Source organism: Equus asinus, chromosome 9, assembly GCF_041296235.1.
Source record: "Equus asinus isolate D_3611 breed Donkey chromosome 9, EquAss-T2T_v2, whole genome shotgun sequence".
Lineage (NCBI taxonomy): Eukaryota > Metazoa > Chordata > Mammalia > Perissodactyla > Equidae > Equus > Equus asinus.
In genome coordinates, this window is record NC_091798.1 from 11,197,472 (window position 1) to 11,218,225 (window position 20,754).

Here is a 20,754-nt window from a genome sequence, read left to right on the forward strand (position 1 = left end):
TGACCAGCGTTAGCCCACGCAGGAACTGCTCAGAGGCAGAGGTAGCATGGACGGCGGCCGGCTGTCCTGAGAACCTGCCTGGGCGCGGGGCCGGAAAAGGAGGGCCGAGTGAGAGGGGAAAGCCCACATCCTATTGCGATATTTCAGATTCTGGATCCAGCTGCACCTCAAGTGGGTTCTTGGGTCCTGATCTTGGACTTTTCAATTACCTGAGCCTTTTAATCCCCTTAAGCCAGTTCGACTTGGGCTTCTGTCACTTGTAACCAAGAGTTCTGGCAAGCACACTCTGGTAGTTGGATATTAGGGTTGCTTATGGTGTTTTCACCATTAGAAATAACGCTGCAATGAACACGTCTACATGGGGACCTTATCCTTGATTAGAATTTCTTCCCTGCGGTATTTTCACAGGAGTTACTTGGCAAAGGATCAAACTTTGTCGGGCTCTGTAGATATTCTGCAAATTATTTCCTCGGTTGGCAGAGGTCTGTGTCCTTCACTTCCACTCCCCAATAATGTACACAACTGTGATTTTTAAAATTGACTTCTGAAGAGACTTTCTTTTTTAACAAGCCAAAGTTGTATTTGTTTTTTAAACAGGAAAATTATGTTAATATAAAACAGATAAAAACAGACAAAAATCAAAACACACAACACACAAAAGCACAATACACAGGACCAGTGCAAACCCTTCCCAACCCGCTCCCCCCAAGTTTTAAAACCTTTATTATGGATCCCCAAAGATTAGACTGTACTGGGGAGGTCACAGTATTGAACCAGGAAAATAATAGTAAGAGCCATTTTTAAAAAGGTCTGTACACAGGTAGTGGCGGTGGGGTGGGGACGTGCACGTCATCACTCCAACATCAAGAACACAATGCAGAAGGGTTTCAGTGACCGTCACAGGCTTCTAGAATGCCATCATGTCTGCTAATCCCCTGCCCACTTTTTAAAGTTGCTTTTAAAAAGGATAAAAAGTGCACAGACACTTTCATAAGGCACAGACAGATCGTTGTACAAGTCACTGCATTAGGGACTTGAAAAGACAGTGGGACAATTAACCACCAAGAAATGTCAGGAGGCCCCGTGTTCCTGAGCCGGGGTCCCTCCCCAGAACTGGGCAGAGTGGGGACCGAGCAGTGGGGGGGACCGCCTCTCATCCTCCAAGACTTCACACAACCCTCTTTCCAACTGGAGCTGACTGGGGGTTCCCTGGGGACTTGGGGGTTATTTCTGGCAATCAAGGCCTGAAAGCAGCAGGTAGCCATCTCCCCACGTCTCCCCGCGGGACCCGAGGGTTCTGCCCAACGCGGTCCTGGCAGCAGCTCGCTGACTGCACAGCGCCTGGCGTTTCTCCTGCAGAGGCGGCTTTTCCGAGCCCGCAGGAGGCCCTGGGTCAGGAAGGCAGTCCTTGTGCACTCACCAAGAGACCCCTGAGGGAACAGGATGCCCAAGAAGGCCCAGTGGATTCTGCCCCAAATGTCTCACTACCTCTGAAGGTCTCTACCTCTGACGCCAGAGCTGGGGCGCTGCCCTCTCAACCCCGTCCTCCCAGCACCCCACACCCAGGAGGCACTCAGCCAATGTTTGTTGATTGTGTGCATGTGTATGTGGTGTTCTACCAAACCCCTGAACACTCACAACCTGACTTCTGATCTACTCAGTAAACCCTTAGTAAGTACCTACCGCAGGCTAGCACAAGGCCTGACACGGAGGGATCAACTAACAGCCTACACATCTGTCCATCACCTGTCTGCACCACGAGCTCCCCATGGGCTTTGTCTTTGATCCCAGTTCCCAATCCTGTGTCCAGAACACAGGCTCTGCTGACCAGTGGGGGCTGCAGGACTGAAGAGCGTGGCCACAGTGAGGGAGCAGCTGCCCCGGGAGCTGAACCCCTGCAGACGCCCCATTCGGGGATGGGCTGGAAAAAGGCGCCTGTCTTGACTTGGAAACGGCCCGATTTCCCAGGCGGTTCAAAATGAGCAGGCACAAGGCCACAACAGAGGGACGTCCTGTGGTCTCTCCCGTTCCACCCCTGGGGGCCTGCTTGAGGGGATGGTGATGGTCACAGGGCCCAGGAAGGTGGAGGGACAAGGCCTCGGGCCCTCCCCAAAGTTGCCAGTGTGTAAAAGGAGGAGACCCTTGGGTTGGACCCCAGATCTCATGCAGCTCAGCCCCTCCAGGAGAAGCTGGGCGGCAGGCAGACGCACTGAAAGGAAGGACACTTATCCGTCCAGGGGATGGGCAGCAGAGGGCCGCAGCCTGGGGCTGGAAACCCCAGGAAGCGCAGGGGCAGGCACCCGGGTCTCTCCAGGGGCTGCCGAGGAGTGACGCAGGCAGCACTGAGCTTTCCGCGACTCGACTCGGGTCAGGCAGTGGAGAGCGTGTCACCAGACACTCCTGGGTTTGAATCCCAGCCCTGCCCCCTCCTGCTGTGACACTAAGTCACTTCCCTCCTAGGACCTCAGTTCTCTCACCTGCCAAATGGGGATAATACATATTTCACTGATTTTGAGGAGCAGAGATTTTTTCCCATTTCACCATTTCTGATGAGGATGAACTGTATAGCTACCGCATCTTACCGTGAAAGCTGGCAGCGTTTTTTCTTAGTGGTACATAAAATGGCCTGTCTTGTCATGGGTGGTGTCTTAGACACGCCTCTGTATGGTAATAAGACCTGCCCCCAGGAGGAGGGCGTGTGGCTCCTCTCCAGCCCAGCACCCAGGCACATGGGGACGGGAAACAAAAAGGAGCGGCCCCTCTCCCGTGTCTCCTGCCCCCTTCTCCAGACAGAACACAGAGGGCGACGTGAGCAGCTCCTCCGCAGCGCTGAATAAATCAGTTTAGAGCATCAGGAAATGTCTGGTTTTTAGAAGATAAACACCTCCTTAATTCCTCTTGAAAACAGGGAGGCTATTTATAGCAGCTGCGGAGCAAGTTAAACAGGCCACCAGCTCCTTTCTTCCCAGGTAACAGGTTACCAGGAGCACGGCCTGGTCCACCCCGGGCCAGGCCCTCGGTCACTGGTTTCCTGGTGGTGGCTGTGCATGACCGCAGCTGGAACCCAAGGGGGCAGTCAGGGAGGGCAAGGGGCAGGCAAGAGGGGCTGGCTCCCCCAGGCTGCTGAGACCACTGGGCCTCGAGGGTGGCTCAATCCAGTCAGGGGCACTGTTGCCTGGAGAACCACAGTCCGGGGGGTGACGAGTCCTCTCACCTGGGCCTGTGCCCCATCCAGCGCATGGGGCAGATGGACGGCTCCCAGTGCCCAAATTTAGCAGGGCACCGAGCGCTGCCTAGATTCTCAAGCCCTTATCTTGGCAAACGCCAGGGTTCTAGTAGCTCCCAAGAAACTTCTGCTGGAAAATTAAAATGGGGGCATGTTTCTCAACTTCACTAGGGAAAAAGAACCAATCAGGGGTTCTTTCAGGGGCAAGAATGGGGTTTCTGAAGTCGAGATCAGGAAACTGTGACCACTTCCAGCCAGAGAAGCAGGTGGTCCGAGACGCAGGGCATCTCGAGGACCGACTGGTCTTGTGGGACTTGATCTGAGGAGAGGCCGGCGCTGGGCCCCGGGCCCGGACACCCAGCAAGTGTGTGTTATGTGATGGGTAAACTCTCCACACGCTCTCCTCTCCCTGCCCCCCTCAGCAGATGGACAGACTAGGAATTGTAATAAAAATGATACCTGCTCTCGGCAAGGTGTCTCGGGCTTTTGAGAACGTTGTACTGATCCTCCTAAGAGCTCTGGGGCGGCCAGGCCCGAGGCTTCCTCTTGGACAGGCTGGGGACCGAGAAACAGAGAGGCCCAGGGACTTCCACACAAGTACAGCACAAGACAGGGCAGAGGGGGCCCAGGAGGGAGGGGCAGGCCTGCCAGCGCATCAGCCCAGGTGTGGTCTGGGAGTGCGCAGAGGTGGGCCCAGGCAGGGGTGGGGGTAGGGGCCGGGTCCCAGGAAATACCTAGGAAACAGCCCTGGGAAGGGGGAGAGGCCCAATGTCATAACTGTCAGCTAATGTCTCAGTTATTAGCTAACATCTTAATGACCAAGTACCATCTTAGCAGCCAGCAGGGGAATGTAAGCTGAGAATCAGGACACAGACCAGTGGCAAAGCCCTGCTCCCCGCAGGCTGCCCTGTGAGGCCCAAGCCACAGGCGAATGCCAGGCCTGCTTACAACAGAAACTGTGCAGGGTTGTCTGTGCGATGGAGCGGCCTTTCCAAGTCCGGGTGAGTCACCTGCCTCCGGGATTCCTTCCCCTCCCCCGGAAAAGAGAACCTGCTGCTTGTCTTCTCCTTGGGGACGGGACGGGTGGTACAGACGGAAAGCATCTGGGGACGGAGTCAAGGTGCGGTGTGCTCGTGAGCAGGCTGTCTGGGGGGAAGCGGGGAAAATATTCTGGAGAGGACACTGCCCAGAGCTCTCGGCTGCAGCGCCCAGCAAAGCTCCTCTCCAAGACGAGTCAGAAACGAAACAAGCAAACCGTTCTTTGATGTTCTCCGCCCACCTCCCCCCAAGGAGCGCTGCTGTGGAGCTGTAAACAATGAGCTATTTTTTCCTCCCCTTAGAAAATCTGAGTCCTTTTCTACACCATCCAAGGGAGTTCTGTTCAGGTGCAGGCCTCGTACATTCAAAACCAGCTGACGTCACAGCCCCAGAAAGTGAACGCCTTCTAGTCGTGCTAATGTCCGGACTCTGGATTGCACATTCCTTAGTCTTAAACCTCCTCCTAGAGCCAGAATCCCTGGATAAACACCTATGCCATCTCTCTCATCCTCTCACAGCCCCTCCCTCTCCTCCGTCTCCCACCCTCCCCGCTACTTCTCTCTCACACGCTCAACCCAACCCCAGCAAAAAGCATTGCACAGAGGACGCTCCCCAGCTGCGAGGTCACCGAGGGACCGGACAGTCTGCCAGGCAGTTCCTGAGCTTGCTCCTGGGCGGCCTTTTGGGGGCAAAGCACTTTTGAGCCAGAATTAGCCCTTGCCTGGGCTCAGACCCTCGGGGCCTTGTCTCCATGACTGTCACGCCTTGCCCACCACTGGAGAGTGGCAGACGAGATGGCTGCTGCCCTTGGACTCCCTGGTGGCCACGGTGGTTGCCCGGCCTAGGGGGGCTTCAGAAAGGTGACCTTGCTCTGGCCAAGGCCCGTCAGCGGGCCAGGCTACGGCCTGTAGATCTTGATGACGTCCTTGATGGGCCGCCGGCAGATGGGGCAGCAGGCCCGGGCCTGCCTCTTGAGCCGCAGGCCGCAGCTGTGGCACAGACACATATGTCCACACGTGTAGATGACTGTGTCCACCTCACCATCAAAGCAGACCGTGCACTCGCCATTCTTGCTGCCTGCCAGCTCCGGTGTAGAGAACACAGGGGACACCGGGGGGCTCAGCGGGGAGCTGGGGGCCGTCACTGCAGAAAGGGAGAACAGGACAGACCTTCATAACGTGGCGCTCAGTGGGCTCTGCTGGGGCAACCCCAAGAGGGCAGAGCTTCTATAGCAGAACCAGTGGGGGGACAATTTTGGGGATACCAGTTTTGGTTTTTATCCCAGGTTTTGTCCCTTTCCCTACCCCCCCATGCCCCAGCCCCCACCAGCATCAAGCACCCTGGGAGGTGCCTTATCTCGATGTTTCCCTCCATCCAGCTGAATGCAGACTGAGGAGCAAGGGGATGCAAAGAGGAAACACGTCCACCCTGCGTGGCCCTGGGCAGGCGCTAGCAGAGCCCAAGGAGCCGGGCCAGCCGCCAGCCCCCACCCGTTCCAGGGTTCGCACTTCCTCACCCAGGGATGACTCAGACGCCGAGGAGGACTGGTTGACACTGAAGGCCATGTCGGAATCACTGTCGTCCTGGGAGCCACTGAGGGACCCTGACGGAGACGTGGTTGCAGGGCTGGACTGCTGGGTGCCTGAGACCAAAGAAGCTCCATCAGGGGCAGCGGGAGGTGGGCCCTGCTCTGCTGGTCCCTGACTCTCCACTGCCTTGCACCTTAGCATCCTGTCTGTCTAATGGGAGGACAAGATCCACTGCACAGGGTCCTGCTAAGGACTCATGGAATCGTACATGTGTGGCAGACATCCATTCTTTGTCTACCCAGCCTCCATTCCCAGTTATTTCAGAGAGAACACCAGGATTTTGTCTGGGGGCACTACTTCACCCTCACTCACAGGATCCAGGCCAGGCCAACATGAACTTCTACCCCTTGGTCTCAGTGTAACCCAAAGAAGGCCAACGACACCCAATTCTGTGACTTCCACTAGAACTGCTGGGAAAGAAGGGGCTCACTGCATTGGGAGGTAAGCCTGGTGCCGTAGGGCCTGCCTGAGAGTGAAGCCAACACAGAGGAAAGCAGAGCTTCGAGATGGAAAGAGAAACAAGATACTGATGACATCCTTTCAACACCTAGATCCAGCTGTTCTTGAATCCATCAAATATACTCCCAAACTGTACCCATAAACTTCCCTTTTTGCTTAGGGCAGTTTGAGTGGGGTTTTGTCACTTGCAACTACAAGATTCCTGACTAGCCGTGTTCAACATGGATGAGTTTTCTTCCCGGAATTGACTGCTAGTTTAGATGATAATGGATCATTTCCTAGGTGAAGAAAGCTGCCGGTTCTGGTCCCCTACTTGAGGATGAATGGACAGATAATGCAGGGCAGGGACTGCTGTAAGGGAGGGATCAGGAGGGCAAGTCCCTGGCCTCCAAAAGCAGTTTTCTCCCTTCTACCCTCTCCTGCCTTCTCTTCCTGACCACTAAGAGCTCATCCTGGTTCCTCTGGAGGTGCTGGGAAGCGCGGTGAGAGGGACTCTAGGCTCAGCTGTTGCAAAGCCCCAGTGGGACCTTGGGCAACTCATTTCGGGGTGAAGTAACTGTCTGATCTCCCTAAAAAAACCCCCAAACCAACCAAACCACAACCAGCACCCCTTCCCCTCCTCTGCCCTCAACCAAACAACAGTCACTATTGTTACTATTACGACTTATTAAACGTACTGTAGGGGGCAGGCACCTGCTGAAAGCCTTCTATGTCCTCCTCGCTTCATCCTGGTGACAACCCCAGGATGCAGGTAACCACTCCCTTTCTACACAGAAGGAAACTGAGGCTCAGAGAGGGTCTGTGCACTGTCCAACATCTTCATGGCTGACCAGCTATGCGGCTGGGACAGTCGTTCACCCTCTCTGCGCTTCCGTTTTCTTATCTGTAGACAGGATGACAATACTGGGTCCATACGATCATCGGGAGGATAAAGCTGAACAAGGTAACATATGAAGTGTTCATCGTTTCTGTTACCACATGGACTTGACTTCCTGAACCAGAAAACGGAGCTACGCTCTCTGGGAGCCTTCCTGACCCCTACAGCCCACCCGGCCGGGGGGAGCGAGGCCGCCCTGCGAGGCGGGCATCACGCCGCGCTCCGCTCCGTCGGGGCGTCTGCGGGCGCCTGGTGCTAACGGCCGGCATCCCGTCCTCTGCGGGCCCATCCCGGAGCCAGGCGGCCCGCGGCCGGGGCGCTCCGCGTCCACCTGAGCACCAAGGCAGGCAAGAAGCATCTCGCAACAGGAGGTGTCAAGCCTCTGATCCGTTTTCTGTGGACGGTGCTATTCCTATTTCCTCTGTTAGGAGTTCCATTTAGTTTTTCTCCTACACTTCATATGCATCACATATGTAAAATATATATAATAAACCCTAAAAACGTAAATAAAAACCGCACCGACCATTCCCCGACTGTGTGCGGGCGCCAGGCCCGAGGCCAGCGGGTGCGTAGCTCAAGGCAGACCACGTGGCTCCGGGGCCCACCTCCTGCCCCCGAACGCAGGTGGAGGCCGGGGCGCCGCGCCGCGCACGCGCGCTGGGGGACTCACCGAGGAGGCGCAGCTGGCCGGCGGCACCGCCGCGCACGGCGAAGAAGGCCCAGAGCGCCTGCGTGGTGTCGACGCACAGGAGGCGGCCGCGCGGGCGCCCGTTGACGCCCAGGAGCACGTCGCCGCCGGGCCGCAGCGTGAAGCTGAGCGCGTCGCCGCCGCTCGGCACGGGCCCGGCGCGCGCCACCACCCAGTACTCCTTGCGGTCCAGCAGCGCGTCGGGGTCGGCCGGCAGCTCGGCGGGCCGCAGCGCGCCCGGGTCGCAGGACGTGATGCCGAAGGCCAGCGCGCCGGGCGCCGCCAGCCCCGGGCGGCCCACCTCCACGAAGAGGCTCTCGCCGGGCCGCAGCGGGCGCTCGGAGAAGACGAGCGTGCGGCCGCCGTCGGGCCGCGGCGCGCAGGCCAGCTTGCGGTCGGCCGACAGGCTCACGTCGGGCCCGCGCGTCGCATGGAAGCGCAGGTCGGCCTCGAGCAGCGCCGGCGAAGACGCGGGCCGCGGGCGCTCGCGGGGCCCGCACGGCAGGGCGGCGGCGTCGACGGGCGGCGGGCCCGGGGCGCGGCCCAGCGCCAGGTGGCCCAGCTTGGCCACCACCTGGCTGTTCTCCAGCTCGTTGTTGTCGAAGTTGGCCGCGTCGTGGCTGCTGGGCGGCAGGCAGGCGCTGAAGCGGGCCTGGCCGAGGCGCGCGGGCGGCAGCGTGTCGGCGAAGGCACTCTCTGCGCGGGGACAGGGGGCGGTGAGCGCGGGCCGGCCCGAGGCCCCCGCCCCGCCCCGCCCCCTGCGAGTGGGCCTACGCGCCTCAGGGGCCCAGAGTGGGACAGGCGCAATCCCTAGCTTACCTGCGCAAGCTGACCTTTGGGCTGGGCCCATCCCTTTCCCTCCTCGGCCTCTACTTCCGTCCCTCCTCCCTTTCCTCCTCCGCCTCTACTTCCATCCTTCCTCCCCCCCTCTAATTCCATCCCTCCTCCCTTCCCCCTGCCTCTACTTCCGTCCCTCCTCCCTTTCCTCCTCCACCTCTACTTCCATTCCTCCTCCCTTTTCCCCCTCCACTTCTACCCCTCCTCCCTTCCCCCCTCCACCTGTATTTCCATCCCTCCTCCCTTTCCTCCCTCACCTCTACTTCCATTCCTCCTCCCTTTCCTCCTCCATCTCTACTTCCGTCCCTCCTCCCTTTTGCCCTCCACCTGTACTTTCATCCCTCTTCCCTTTCCTCCCTTTGCCTCTACTTCCATTCCTCCTCTGCCTCTACTTCCATCCTTCCTCCCTTTCCTCCCTCCACGTCTACTTCCATCCCTCCTCCCTTCCCCCTGCCTCTACTTCCATCCCTCCTCCCTTTCCTCCCTCCACGTCTACTTCCATTCCTCCTTCCTTTCCCCCCTCCACTTCTACTTCCATTCCTCCTCCCTTTCCTCCCTGACCTCTACTTCCATTCCTCCTTCCTTTCCTCCCTGACCTCTACTTCCATTCCTCCTTCCTTTCCCCCCTCCATCTCTACTTCCATTCCTCCTCTCTTTCCTCCCCGACCTCTACTTCCATTCCTCCTTCCTTTCCCCCCTCCACCTCTACTTCCATCCCTCCTCCACCTCTATTTCTGTCCCTCCTCCCTTTCCCCCCTCCACCTCTACTTCCATTCCTCCTCCCTTTTCCGTCTCCACCTCTACTTCCGTCCCTCCTCCCCTTCGTTCTCCGCCTCTACTTCCATCCCTCCTCCCTTTCTCCTGCCCCCTTTCTTCTCCTCTTCCCTCCCTCCGTCCTTTCTCCCTTCTTCCCTCCTTTCTTCCTTCCTCCTCCCGTCCCTCCCGCAGAGGTTTTCATCCTTTGAAGAGTTAAAGGGCATTTGAAAATCCTTTGTTGTCTGCCTCCCCGACTAGAACATAAGCTCCAAGAGAAAGCTCAAACCCTGTATTTGTGGCCTTATTACGTGACAGGCGTGATTTTAAGCTCCTTTCACGTGTTACCTCGTTTAGTCCTCACACAACCTGGGAGGTGTGTCCCATTGTTACCGCCATTTAGCAAAGAAGGGAGCTGAGGCATACGGGGGTTAGGGAACGTGACTGAGGTCACACAGCGACCAAGTGGCACAGCCGGGACTCGAACCTAGGCGTCTGGGGCCCGAGCCCGGGCTCTGGCACAGGCGCTGGCTGAGAGGGGCAGTGTGTCTGCAGTAGAGCCCGGGCCTGGTGGCGCTCAGACAGTGAATGTGTAAGGTTCTACAGGACACAGACTCAGTCTACGTCTCAGAGAACAGCAAGCTAGAGGCAGTTTCAAAGAGTCAGCCATGGAAATATTTCTGAATGGTTTTTAGTAATAGGAAAAATGTTTTTGATACTACATACTCTAGTTAAGTAAAAAAGCAAAATAAAAGTAGTGTTTATCTTTGAGGTAGTACAGGTCTTCATGCTTTGGCAGATTGCCTGGTGTCTGTCTCCCCACCTAGAACAGAGTCCCTGGAGGGCAGGGTCTGCGGGTCTGTTCACCCTGTTCTTGGGCTGAGCAGAGTGCTGGGCAAAGAGCTTCATTATGATGTTCATTGGATGGATGAATGAACGAATGAACGAGGTCTCTGCGGAGGCTGAGCGCCACTCGGAACAACGGCTCAGGGAAAGACAGAAACAGCCATTAAAGTGTGGTGAAGTTTTTTAGTGGTAAAAAATATTCTTGGTACTATAACCAGGAAAGCAAGAAAAAGTGTTTCTCAGACTTTTTAAACCAGACCCCTCTAGGTAAGATTTTGTTAAAATGTTGCCGTTCTATAATTTATATCATGGAAAAAAATATTTCTTCCTCTTTAGTTTTCCAAATCTGAAAAATGCATTTTCAAAAAGCATGCCCCAGCCCCTGGTGAGTGTGATCTGTTACTCCCAGCCCCACCCGTCCATCCAGGGCACACTTTGCAAACTGGCCATCGAAGTTCTGACCCTCCCTGGCTCGTGGACTTGGTTGGCCTACTAGTGTTTTTTCCTTCTTTTTTTTAACTTTCTTTTGAACTATAAACATATACACATAGTACAATGAATGCTGATTACCCAGATTCAACAATTAATCAATTCGTGGCCAATCTTGTTTCACTGACACCCCCACCAACTCTCACTCCTATATTATTTTGAAGCAAATCCTAGATGTGTCTTTTCATCTGAAAAACTTCAGTATGTCTCTCTAAAAGTTAGAGACTTTTATATTGTGTGTGAGAATATACTTTTTCCCCAGTTTGTTTGAATAAACATCCAAATGAAGTCCATTCATTGTCGTTGGTCTCTTTTAAGCTATAGTTTGCCGCCTCATCTCTTTTTACCCCCTTCCATTTGTCTGTTGAATAAATCACTTGCTCTTTTAATTTTTTTGAATTAGTAGCCAGTACTAGTGAATCAGGAGATTTCACTGAAACTGGACTTCCAGCCCCGGAGCGTCAGGAGGCCTGGTGACGCAGGCCCAAATTTGGGCACAGCTGCCTGGCCGAGGCCCACCTTTTGTTGAGAAGTCTGCTCTCCTCCCCGAGGCCTCTCAGCTGCCTGCCTGGGCTCTGGGGGCGTCTGAGGGGGAGGTGGTGCCTGGGGGATGCCTCCCCGTGACCTGAGGGGAGAAGTGCGAGTTCAGCGTGGTCTTTTAGAAAGTATGTCTGTGCGCATGTGTCTGTAACTGTCTGTCTAAACCACTTTGTTCGTGAGCATAGGAAACCAAGTTCTGGAAAGAAGTGCAACAAATGTTAATGTCATTCTCAGGGTGAAATTATGAGGGACTTTTCTTCAGGTTTTCCTGTATTTTCCAACATTTCTACAGAAAGCATGGATACTACAAAGTTTTATCATCAGAAAAACCCCAATATTTTAAAAAACCAAGTTTTCTATCAATCTTTAACAATGTGGGAAAAGGCCCGTGATACAACATTAAGTGAACAAAAGAGGACACAAAACTGAATATGGGATTCCTCAGACTCTGATCGTGTGGGAAATCTATGTGTAGGATGCACAGGAAAAATATAGGAAGGAAACAGGAAAATTTGAGGATGGTTTCTCTGAATGGAAATTTGCTTGATAGTTTTTGGATTTTCTCATTTTTCTCTAACGAACATGTACCGATTTTGTAATCAGAAGAAAAGCATGTATAAAAGTAGACCTAAAACAAGCAGGTTTTTGGCAAGGCATTTTAGACAAGTGGTGTTCCGGGTAGCGGCCACTCTGGCGGAGCCTCTTGGTGTAGCACACCTTCCCGGGGCCCTTTCCCCTGCCGTCCTGCCAGGCCGCGGCCCGCCCTGGGCCTCTGCTCCTGCCAACACACTGTGCTGCTGTTCCCCACCCCAGAGCGCCGCCTCCTTGCCCCTGAGGACTCCACATGGAGCCTGTCCTTCAGGGCAGCATCGTATCGAAGAGCAGGGCCTGTGGAGAGGGGCAGGTGTAAGTCCACGTCCTGCCTTCAGCCCTTTCTGGCTGTGTTACTTTAAATTCTTTCACCTCTCCAAACCTCAGCCTCCTCAGCTTAAAGTGGAGCAGTGATGGCAGCCCTCCCCAGGCGGTTAGGGAGATTAAATGAGATGCTTTCATCAAGAGTGTAGCACAGAAAGTGGCATATAATAAGTGCTCAATGCGTGTTGTTGTTATCCTCATAACTCCTTCCTTTATTGAACAAGATGCACAGAGCCCTCACCACATGCCAGGCGCTGCGCTGGGCACTGGGTGGAGACGGGCATGGCAGGCGTGGCCCCTGTGTCCAGGGGTGCCCTGCCAGTGGGAGAGGCAGACCAGCGAAGCACCTGACAGACACTGGATAAGCAGAGACTGATGAGAGCCACCAAGAGCCACAGGGCTCTGTAAAATGGGCATATCTAGGGTGGGGAACCCGGACACCGAGAAGCAAAGGGAGTTACTCAAGTCACACAGCCAGGGAGTGACAGAACTGGGATTCAGAGTGTGGAAAAGGGGGGACTTGGTCACAGGCGGGGCCTGAGAGCGGGTCAGAACAGGCCTTGCTGACAGTGACTGGAGCTAAGAGCTGAAGGCCTGGGAGTGGTGGCTGGGAAGGGACTGCAGGCACTCCAGGCAGGAGGGACAGCCGTGTGAAGGCACCGCATTTCGGAGGTGGATGCTTGGTGTGTTTGTGAGGCTGACGCTACAACATGTGTGACAGCAGGTGGCCTGGCACGTGGCACGCAGCAGCCCCAGGAGGGGTTGGGTCCCTTACTTTATCTCTCTACAAACAGCTTTGTCCCCATCAGACATTGCCCCTGAGTGAGGCAGGCCAAGACGGCACAGGGCTGGCCTAGGCCTGACACTTGAGAGTCTGCCTCTCAGAAGGTTCTCTGTGGAGCTGCTGGCTGAGGGAGAAATCCCGCAGCGCAGCGTCAAGAGGCCACCCACGGAGCTTATCACGACTTCCAGCTCCTAACCTGTGACTCGCCTGCAGCCCCGCTCTGGACCTGCTGAAAGGACACGTGGCCATTTTCTAGAGCACCCCCCAGAGGCAGTGCCATGCATGTGTGATCCCCATCAGTCCTCGCCACTCTCCCATGCAGCTCTGTAAATGGGTGCATCTCACAGTGGGAGAACACAGGCTCTGAGAGATGGAGTGAGTTATTCAAGGTCACACAGCGGTGACAAAAATGGGATTGCATCTCAGGCTACGAGACTCCAAAGCCAGGCCCCTTGACCACTAGCAACACCGCCTCCTAAATTCAGCTGTCCCTGTTCAGCTCTTAGAGCTGCCCAGCACACGGACTCAGCCTCAGGCCAAGGGGCTCTTGGAGTTGCAGTGCCCAGGGGCCTAATGTGAGCCCCTGAGAGGTAGGGTCCAACAGCCCCCTGCATCCCCCAAACATCAGAGCACCACCACAGCAGGCGTCCCAGGCCTGGCCTGGAGAGGCCGGGATGGGCTCCCCCTCCCCCGCCCACCGCCACCTCCAAGGCCTGGCTCTGGAACTGGGAGGGAGCCGGGTGCTTCCTTTTCTTTCACTTCCCCAGCTCTCTCAGGTCAAATATGTCTGGGGCTGGAAGTAAATCAGAATTTATGTCCCAAGAGAAACCATCTTTGTGTGAAGATGAAAATGAAGGCTGGAAGAACTGGAGACAAGGGGACCATCCATCAGACACTTCATTGTCTCTGAAGGACTGATTTGGGACATGTACTGGAGGCAGAAGTGACAGGATGTGCTGAGAGAATGGATGCGGGGCGAGGAAAAGAGGAATCAAGGATGACTCCTGAGGTTTGGGACAATCAACCAAATGGGCGGTGCCATTCACTGACAACCGGGACGGCTGCCTGAACGTGTTCAGTGTGGATGCCTCTTGGATGCCAGGAGATGTGAGTGGGCAGAGGGAAGTCTGGAGTCCAGGGGAGGCGTCAGGGCTAGGAATACGGATTTGCGAGCCAACAGCCTAGGGATGGGGTTCCAGGCCCAGCGACAGGCTCGGATCATCTGAAGAAAAATGGCTTTGCTTTATGACTGTTTGTTAAACTCTACACTTGTTTTATACACTTTTCTGTATGCGTGTTGTATTACATGATTTAAAAGTAAGGAGAGAGAGAGAGAGAAGACAGCCTAGGATAGAACCCTGGGGCATTCCGCACGTGGAAACAGGCAGGGGAGGAGCCAGCCAGGGGCAGGGGTGGAGGTGGGAGAAGCAGGAGCCTGCGAGGCCAGCAGCTGAGAGCAGGTCAGAGAGGCCGGAGAGGTCACCTGTGCCAGGTGAAGGATGGAGACATGAGCTCTGGATTCGGCAGCGTGGGGCTGACCGCTGAGCTTGCAGGCGGAAGTCCAGGGAAGCAGTGAGGACAGCTCTGCTGCAGCCAGATTTTAGTGCCAGAGGGAAGCATTTGATAACACTGGAGTGAGGAGGGCTGCAGAAGGGGTTCTGAAGGTACATGAGAACCCCATGTGTTCCTGCTGCAGCTGGGGACAACTTTCTTCAAAGCGTTGGGTGGTGAACTTAACCCAGGAGAAGACGAAGAGGAAGAAGGTGCATTTGAAGGACCAAAACTCCTACTGACAGACATACTGGGTGGTCGAAGTGGAGTCCCGCCAGACTGGGTCATGATGCCTGCACGGGTAACCAGTAGGGACCAAATTTGGAGCCTCCCCAGTATGCATATATTCCTGCACATATTACAAAGCCTCCAGAACAGAAGAAGTTGTTTTTCATTCAACTTCAAGAGAAAGCCTTGTCTGAGGCCCCTAAAAATTACAAGTTGACAGCTGCACCACTGTTTGAACTGAGTGCCCAGGCACCAGGCTGTGGACCCGTCAGTTTTCATCTCCCTCGGCTTCTGAGCAGGTTCAGTTTTCTATCTAGCTGGATTCCTGTGCAGGGGAGACGCAAAAGAAGCCGTGTCTGTGAGCACAGCTATACACGGGGTAGAATAAACCCGGGAGAAAAGCTGCTCTCTTCTCCCGTCCCTAAATTGCCACTTCCTCCCACTGTCTCAGTAGTAAAGTTAATAAGCAGCAGCAGTGGTGTCAACAGACGTGACCATGTTTCATTTACTTTTGGGCCTACCTATACATTTTTGTACAACATTAAAGAAAGTGGACTTGTTGCTATTTGTATTTTCTTTTTAATTTCATGTTTAAAATTTTTAAAATTCAAACTTTTAAAATTAAAAAAAAAAATCCCTGCGATGAGCTGAAGAGGGAAATGGAGAAGGTGGTACAGAGAATACTTGAGAAGGTTTTGCTCTGCAGGAGAGCAGAGAAATCATGAGACAGCAGCTGGCGGAGGAGACTACCAAGGGCATTTTTTTTTTAAAGATGGAAGTTACTAGAACTCTTGTGTGCACTCATGGGAATGATTCCCTGCAGATGGAGAAAGTGAGGCCGGAGAAAGTGACAAAGGATAGCAGCAATGTCCCCGAACAGGCGGGAGGGGACAGGAGCAGAGCTTTTTCAGCCATGGTCCCAGGAGGGCAGGCAGCAAGGCAGGGGTGTGGGGCTTGAGAAGAGGAGGCGTGGATGTTGTCATGGGCACACCAGGAGTGAACCCAGGTCTGTGGGCCACTGAGCCTGTGCTGGTCCAGATGCTGCCCTACTGTCAACCAAAGCAGACTGGACCTGGAGGCAGACCTTTGTCGGACCCTGGCCAGTCCTGGCTGTGACCTCAGTTTCCTCCTGCAATGTGGGGACCCTCGCCCCTGTCTCACAGGCCACTGGGGAGGATTAATGGCAGAACTGTGGAATAATTGTGCACGATGCCGGGCATAGAGGAGGCCCTCAGGAGCCCCTAGTAGGACAGGCCTGTGACCACAGAGTGGAGACCTCTCTCCAGACTGAGAGAGGACAACCCTCCAGGCCACTCTGCCAGGCAAGTGCCTTAGTGTGGGGGCGAGGTGGTGGGCGCTGGTCTGGCTGTTGGGAAAGACAACATGATCTGCAGCAGCCAGTTTCCCGGTGCCGCCCCCATGGGGCTCTGGCTGAAGCCAGCTGCAGCCCTTCCCTGCAGGACGCGTGTGCCCACAGACCCCACACCGAGGCGCCTCTCTGGGCCCTGGGCCAAACCCCCTCCCTCCCCACGACCACTGATCAGCGGGGTGACCTCGGGCAAGTCCCTGCCCCTCTCTGGGCCTCAGTTTCCTCATCTGCAGCATGGAGCAGTGCACTAGACCCCTAGGCCCTGCGTTTAGATCCAAAAGTTCAAGCCCTTATCACACACTTTGTTCCTAACACTGATGAACAAACGCTGACTGCAGACCCGCCAACTGCTGGCTGACCTTGGCCACGTTATCCATCCATGCCGAGCCTGCAAACGAGGATGATACTGATTCCCACCCACAGGATTCTTGTGAGGACTAGAAGACACCACCCAGGTAAAGCCCTGCATGGGGCCTGGCACACAGTAGGTGCCCAGGAACTAAATTTACAGAGCGGCTCGAGGCTTTCAAGATGTGTAAATGACTCCCTTCCGAGGACTGTGGAGAGCTGCTGTTTCTGGTTGCCTGGCAGCCACCCCCTTCTGGTCCCAGCTCCCAGCTTTTCTTTTGAGGGAACTGCCCCACCCCCACCCCTACTTCCACTCATTCCCTTGAGGAGGGGGCCTTAACCTGGCCGGTCACTCTCTCCCACCCCGGCCACGGAGCTCAGTGAGGCTAGATCCTGAGACCTTAGGGGACCTCGTGGGAAAGCAGCTCTCCTGCTGGACCTGTTAAGCTGGTGGGACATGGGACTGGAGCTGCTGGTGGCCTTGCCCCCACCCCAAAGAGAGAGCCCGCCTGAGGATGACCCCAATGAAGATGACAGCGGAGCAGGAAATACAGGCAGGCCAATATTCCAGGTGCTGTTTCTTGGGCCCCAGCATCAAGCCAGGCTTACAGGCAGCCGTTCCCTGGAATTTTCAGTCACATGAGACAGAATTCCACCCCCTTTTATTTTTATTATCATCATCATCATTATTTTCTGCTTAAGCAGGATTGAACTGGTTTCTGTCACTTGCAACCAAAGATTTCTGACAACATAGCCTGCAGTGCCGTGGCCTTGGGCTGGCATTGCTTGTTCAGTCTGACCAGCCTTCCACCACTGGCCAGAGGAAGGATAACCGGGCTATGACACTGACCACTCTCGAGCTGCCTGGAGGCAGGACAGGGCTGGCTCAGGACAGCATGGGGGCCCAAGCTCCAGGGCTCCAGGGAGGGGCTTCCTCAGAGAAGAAAAAGCCAGGGAGAGAAGGGGGAAAGGCGTGCGTGGCCTGGCTGAACCTGCCTCTCCTGGGTCCAGGAACTGCTGAATTCAGCAGGGAGTAATTTGCCTGGGCTCAGCCTCTTCTCGTTGGTCCAGAGGAGCATCCAGAGAAATCACAGGCTCTCAGGATGGACGGCTCAGGACCCTCAAGCCCATCCTGGTCTGTGCCCCAGAGAACAGTAAACTAGTGGCCCCAGGGCAGCCCTGTGGCAGAATGTGCCCTGCAGTGCAGTCTACGTGGGGGTGGGGGCCTCGTGGCCACCCGGGTGCCCATCAATGTGGGAGGCCGCTAGGGAACAAGGAACCAGAAAAACACAGACAAAACCTAAAATGGGGCAAGTGAAAAAAGAAAACCAGAATAAGAGCCTTAGCATAATACCATCCATATATACATATAAAACAACTCTACTTATTTCTTACAGATGCACACACTCGAGGGCTTATGCCAAACACCAGAGTGGTGGCACTCTGGGCACGGGAAGGCATGAATGGAGTGGGATTAGGGACGCAGCGGCAAAGCCACACAGAACAAGAGACGGGGCTTGCATGCTCCGGGGATGATCCCATGCCCTGAACTGAGAGGTCTGAAGAACTCAGCCTGGCACCCAGCAGGGGAGGGACAGGCTCCCAGGCAAAGAGGATCGTGTGATCACAACCCTGCCTGCGCCCTGGGGTCACCGGAGGAGCTTTAAGAAATCCAGTTGCCTGGGAGCCACCCCTAGGTTCTGCTTTCACTGGTCTGAGTGCAGCCTGGAAAGTGGGGTTTTCAGAGCTCCCAGGTGACCTCGACGTGTGGCTGGAGCCAAGGCCCCCCGCACCTGGGTTCTCATCGCAGCTCTGCCACTCACAAGCCTGGTGGTTTCAGGCAAGTCACTTCCCTTCTCTGAGCCCTGGATTCTTTATCTATTCTGGAGTTTTCTCTCCTGGAGTCTCACAGCTGAGAATCTCTAAAGCAACCATGTCACTTCCTCCTTCCTCATGAGGAAAAGGAGGCCAGAGGGCTCCGGATAATGTGAACGCTGTCTGCTTTTTATTTATCCATTTGGGACCTTGGACACCACCCCTAGGAGCCCAGTACTCCAGAACCGGGAGGGAGGGGCCCCAGGTACGGTGGATGTTTGTGGTTCTCGTGTTGCCTCACCCTGTGCTGAAGTACCTGTTGCCTGCACTCAAATCATCCAAAATCATGACTGCTTAGCTCTCTTCTTATTTTTAGTATAACTTCTTTTTCCTGATCATAAATCTTTGTTGATAACTTGGGAGGGGAAAAAACCCACCCATTATCCCTTTACCCAAATGTAACCAATGTCAATTTGCCCTTCCCCCAGGAAGGAAATAAACATTTATTGAACCCTGATCACGTCCCAGAAGCTTCCCTATCATCTCATATAACCTTCAGAGAGGAAAATAACTTTACTGCCCTTTCTGACTGTAAAAGCAATATAAGCTCTTTAACATATATGTTAAAAAAAAAAAAGGAATTCATAGAGGTATAAAGGAGCAAGTGCAATTCACCTATGATCCCATCACCCAGAGATGGCGTTCCTTCCGATGTCATGTCCCCTCATGCATATGTTTGTGGACATCAGCCAGTGCACCATCAGCCAGCAAGTCCCAGGAACTATCTGCAGAAAAGGAAACTGAGGCCCACGTCTGCCACATTCCACTGTGTGCCAGTGGGCTCCCTCCCTTCCCTCCAAGGGGGTGGGATGTCACAGGGGCTCCATAAAGCTTTGTCAAGTGACCAAATGAACAGGGGGAAGAGCCCAGGACGCCTCACCGGTTTATTCAGTCTCATTAAGTCATCAGAGGCTGCTTCCAATTTGTATTTTTAAAAACTCCTAATCCACTTGCACTGATTATGGAGTGGCTGTGATTTCTTGGCTGTCACCCCAAGATATGGGCTGTCTGAGGACGCAGGTGAGTGAGGCGTGATTGCCTCCCTGCTCCGTAGGAATAAAGAGCTCCGAAGAAAGGCAACCAGAGATCCAGGAGGTTTTAGAAACCCACATTTTCTAGAGATGAAATGCCGAAACCTTCCATGGAAAAGAGTGTGGGGGAACGCGGTTAAAAAGCCCAAGTAAGGCCCCAGCTTGGGAGGTGGGTAGCTATTCACAACCTAGCCTGCCTGAGCCTGGAATTCAGGCACGTGCTTCGGCCCACGTGCAAATGGGCAGAGGTTCTTACTTCTTCACTGTTATTTTTTGAGTGCCTTTCATGTGCCAGGCACTGTGCTGCGTCACTTTCCCACACCATCTCATGTCACCCTGCCAACAAGCCCAGGAGGTGGGTGCTATCATGAACCCATTTTACAGAGGAAGAAACTGAGGCACAGAGAGGTTCAGTCATCTGACCAAGGCCACACAGCTGGCAAATGGAGAGCCACGTGTGAAACAGAGGTCCATGTGATTCCTAACACTCTGCTCTTAACCACTCAGAAGTTCTGCTGCTTTCCTTCTACGGGGGGCTAAGGGGTAGGGCAGAGCCTGGATGCACCCATCTTCCCTCCTTGCCCAGTGGTGGCGTGGGAGGTGGTGGTGGGCAAGGAGTCCAAGCCAGGGTTTTCCCTCGAGATGCAGGGCTGAAAAACCAGAAACCACCCAAACACTCAGATATGCAAACTGTGGTACACCCACACCACGGAATACTACTCAGCAATAAAAAGGGAACAAACTACTGATACACACAGCAACAGTGTGGATGAATCTCAAAAATACTGTGTTGAGATAAGGAAGGCAGACATACATGCACATACCCCATATGATGCCATTTATATGACGTTCAAGAACAGGCACCACTAATCCATGGGGAAAAATCAGACAGTGGCCCCGTCTGGGGAAGAGAAGGGCTGACTCACAAACAGCTGGTGGGAACGTTTGCGAGTTCTGGACACTGGATACATCTGCCGAAACTCAGACTTTAGATCTGTGCATTCATTGCAGGTAAATGGCATTGAGGGCTGTGTCCAGACCCCGAGAAACCTGCTCCCTGTTTACTCCCCCAGGAATTGAGGCTGGGCTGGCTGAGGTCCCAACTGTGACTTGAAGAGCTAAGGTCACAAACAGAGCTGATCAGTGGTCGCCAGGGGCTGGGGCGAGGGGAGAAGGCGGAGGGACAGCTTAATGGGGAGGGGTTTCCCTTTGGGGTGATGAAATGTTCTGAAACTAGACAGAGCTGATGGTTGCTAACGGAATGCCAGGGAATCGGACACTTTATGGTTACTTTTATGTTACGTGAATTTT

At 54.6% G+C, this 20,754-nt stretch overlaps 1 protein-coding gene and 1 pseudogene across 1 annotated transcript in view; one reads left to right on the forward strand and one right to left on the reverse strand.

The window, feature by feature from the left end:
- Positions 1–539: 539 nt before the first annotated feature.
- NEURL1B (neuralized E3 ubiquitin protein ligase 1B) overlaps positions 540–20,754 on the reverse strand; it is a 42,921-nt gene continuing 22,706 nt past the window's right edge. Inside the window, exons 3-5 of the mRNA XM_044777668.2 lie at positions 7,860–8,573; positions 5,781–5,906; positions 540–5,407 (exon numbers count right to left, since the gene is read on the reverse strand). Of these exons, the coding sequence (XP_044633603.1) occupies positions 5,163–5,407; positions 5,781–5,906; positions 7,860–8,573 (1,085 nt within the window). The 3' untranslated portion in view covers positions 540–5,162. The remainder of the gene's footprint in view (positions 5,408–5,780; positions 5,907–7,859; positions 8,574–20,754) is intronic.
- LOC106837382 (cleavage and polyadenylation specificity factor subunit 5-like) lies at positions 10,684–19,071 on the forward strand (annotated as a pseudogene).